We start from the raw sequence: 2,986 nt of genomic DNA, 5'->3' as shown, positions 1-2,986 counted from the left end.
ATGGTATTGTATTGTTGTGTATAATTTAGCATTATTTTAGAGAATAACTCAAAATAATGAACAAAATAATGATTTGAATGTCAACGTCAAAACATCCTATTTTGGATTAAATATTTGAATAACATATAAGCATCAGCACATCGACAAAGCCATAAAGCCCTCACACCAAATATATGGATCAAAATCCCTTTCAATAATTATGCTTTTGAATTTTGCTTTACTATCAGCGTTATGGCTTGTTGCTGTGCTGCAGACAATGACATGACCAGCAGTAAAGGACATTTGATTTGTGTTAAGCGCCCTCCAGTGTTGAAGAAGAGTCAAGACACCCAGAATAGCATATCAAATGCACTGACAAGTGCCACCAATTTGACAAGCTTAGCAACATTTAGTGAGGACACAACCCCCAGGGAAGTATCAAGGATCCAATAAACTATCATGCAAGTTAAGTAGAAGATTAAATAGTAGGTCAATTATATAGTAAGTCAATCTTAAACTGACCTTGTGGCAATGGCATGGCTTGCTTGTGTTGACAGCTAGTCCTGTACTGTTATTAATTAGGTCTAACACCTTCAACTAAAAATAATGAGGCAACGACTTGACAGTATGGTGGGTGTCTGATACAACCCACACACTGAGGAGCACAGTACACGCACTGAAGGTTTCCTGTGTAGTTTGACATAGCACTGAGCGCCACCCACTCACACAACAGAGCTCACAAAGAAGTTTCCAAGCCCATGACACCAAGCTCATATGAAGGTGTGGGGGAAAACAGACAATGCATTTGTTTAGTGCTCATGTTTTTTAGCGTACTGTGTAATAATTCGTTGACTCTTTTTTTGGTGGATTTGTGGATCCAGCGAGTGTTCTTCAGAAACGCAAGTACTTTTTTCTTTAAACATACTTTATCTTTTACCAATACAGTTTGCTTTATTTAGTCATAGTTAAGAATTGTAGCCTATAGTCACAGAATACACATGGTGTTCATAAGTTGAAAAATATTTTGATAGTTTCAATTCGATGACTAAAATGTAAATCAGATAAAGAAATTCAAACAGCAACTTTTTACAATGGAAGCTATGATTGTATTGGTGAATTACGGCATGATAAGTCAAGCAAGCAGAGGATAGGATGAGAAATCTCTTCTGTAAAACATCAACAGTGATAATATCTGACTGTGAACACTTTCACCATAGGTTCCATAATCAGCAAAGGAAAGCAGAAGTAAACTCTCCCACTGGCTCTGTCACCTACAAGCTCATTTTGATTATCCGACCTGAAACAATGAATACATCTGTTGGAGATTTACCTGGCAACTGCAGTACCCCAGCAGACTACCAGTTCTACCTCTTCCCAGCCGTCTACAGTCTGGTGATGGCACTGGGCCTGCCAGGAAATGTGGGAGCCCTCTACATGTTCATCTTCAAGATCACTCCGCGCACCTCCTCTAACGTGTACGTGATCAACCTGGCCCTAGCCGACACCGCCATCCTCTGCACCCTGCCCTTCAAGATCCACTACTTCCTCAACAAAAACGACTGGGTATTCGGAGACATGGCTTGCCGCATTACAGGAACACTGTTCTTCGCCAACATCTACATCAGCATTGCCTTCATGACCTGTATCTGTGTGGATCGATACACGGCCGTCACCCGTCCTCACATCTATCTGAGGCTCCGGAACTCGTGTTATACTGTAGTGGTGAGTGTGGCGGTGTGGGTGGTGGCGGGCGTGGCTGTTCTGTCCTTCATCCGAGTGGGACCTCTGGACAGCAAACCTGGCGGAGGTCTCCCCCATCGCCGTAGCTGCTTTGAGAACTTTTCAAAGCACGAGTGGGACAGGCGTGTGGCGCCGTACAGCTTATTCAGTCTCGTCTTCGGCTCGCTACTGCCCTCTGTGGTCATCTTGGTGTGTTACCCTCTGGTGGCACGGCGCATCGCTCTCATCCGGACCAACACGGCCCGCGGAGCCCTGAGGGTCATCTACATCATCCTGGCTATCACCCTGCTCTGCTTCCTGCCGTACCATGTGGTTCACTTCCTGCACCTGCTCCGCCGTCAAGGGGCCATCCACTACTGTCCCCATGCCAATGCCATCTACAATGCCCGGCAGGTGACCCTGGCTCTGGTCAGCCTCAACAGCTGTCTGGACCCCCTGCTCTACTACTTCACCACTAGTCGCTGTAATTGGAGTCCCTCCATGGCCAGGTTCAGATGGATTTGGGCCAGGAGGAATAGGGGGCGCTATACCATTGCTGTGGGACAGTGAATGGTTTGGATAAACTGGCTCCAACTGTATCCTATCAGCTAATGTAATTGTATGCTTTTTATATTCTACTCACAAACTCTGAAGCACTTGGTGAAGCAGTTTTTTTTCCATCGTAAACCACCAACCTTTGCATACATGTACAGTTGAAGTCGGACGTTTACATACACCTTAGCCAAATACATTTAAACTCAGTTTTTCACAATTCCTGACATTTAATCCTAGTAAGATTCCCTGTCTTAGGTCAGTTAGCATCACCACTTTATTTTAAGAATGTGAAATGTCAGAATAATAGTAGAGAATGATTTATTTCAGCTTTTATTTCTTTCATCGCATTCCCAGTGTGTCAAAAGTTTACATGCACTCAATTAATTCCTCCTGACAGAGCTGGTGTAACTGAGGCAGGTTTGTTGGCCTCCTTGCTCGCACACGCTTTTTCAGTTCTGCCCACAAATTTTCGATAGGATTGAAGTCAGGGCTTTGTGATGGCCACTCCAATACAGTGAGGGAAAAAAGTATTTGATCCCCTGCTGATTTTGTTCGTTTGCCCACTGACAAAGAAATGATCAGTCTATAATTTTAATGGTAGGTTTATTTTAACAGTGAGAGACAGAATAACAACAAATAAATCCATAAAAACGCATGTCAAAAATGTTATAAATTGATTTGCATTTTAATGAGGGAAATAAGTATTTTTATGGCGGTTTTGGAGCAGTGGCTT

At 43.3% G+C, this 2,986-nt stretch overlaps 1 protein-coding gene across 3 annotated transcripts; it reads left to right on the top strand.

The window, feature by feature from the left end:
* The first annotated feature begins 682 nt into the window (after nt 1-682).
* On the top strand, nt 683-2,619 carry LOC106567138 (lysophosphatidic acid receptor 6). Of its 3 annotated transcripts, none has more exons than XM_014136095.2 (2): nt 683-759; nt 1,197-2,619. In XM_014136095.2, exon 2 carries the CDS (start codon nt 1,285-1,287, stop codon nt 2,266-2,268), a length of 984 nt encoding a protein of 327 aa, XP_013991570.1. In that variant the 5' UTR covers nt 683-759; nt 1,197-1,284; the 3' UTR covers nt 2,269-2,619. The 3 variants fall into 3 exon arrangements, with proteins under 3 accessions (XP_013991570.1, XP_045549210.1, XP_013991569.1); XM_045693254.1 differs by having other exon boundaries at nt 695-878; nt 1,197-2,617; XM_014136094.2 differs by having other exon boundaries at nt 705-882.
* Nucleotides 2,620-2,986: the final 367 nt, after the last annotated feature.

This window comes from Salmo salar, chromosome ssa13 (genome assembly GCF_905237065.1).
Source record: "Salmo salar chromosome ssa13, Ssal_v3.1, whole genome shotgun sequence".
Classification (NCBI taxonomy): domain Eukaryota; kingdom Metazoa; phylum Chordata; class Actinopteri; order Salmoniformes; family Salmonidae; genus Salmo; species Salmo salar.
The sequence above is the reverse complement of the archived record's forward strand: the minus strand, read 5'-3'. Positions and strand labels throughout refer to the sequence as shown.

Bases quoted from the DNA above. Each gene is read 5' to 3' on its own strand.
- LOC106567138 (XM_014136095.2), top strand. From the start codon at position 1,285: ATGAATACATCTGTTGGAGATTTACCTGGCAACTGCAGTACCCCAGCA.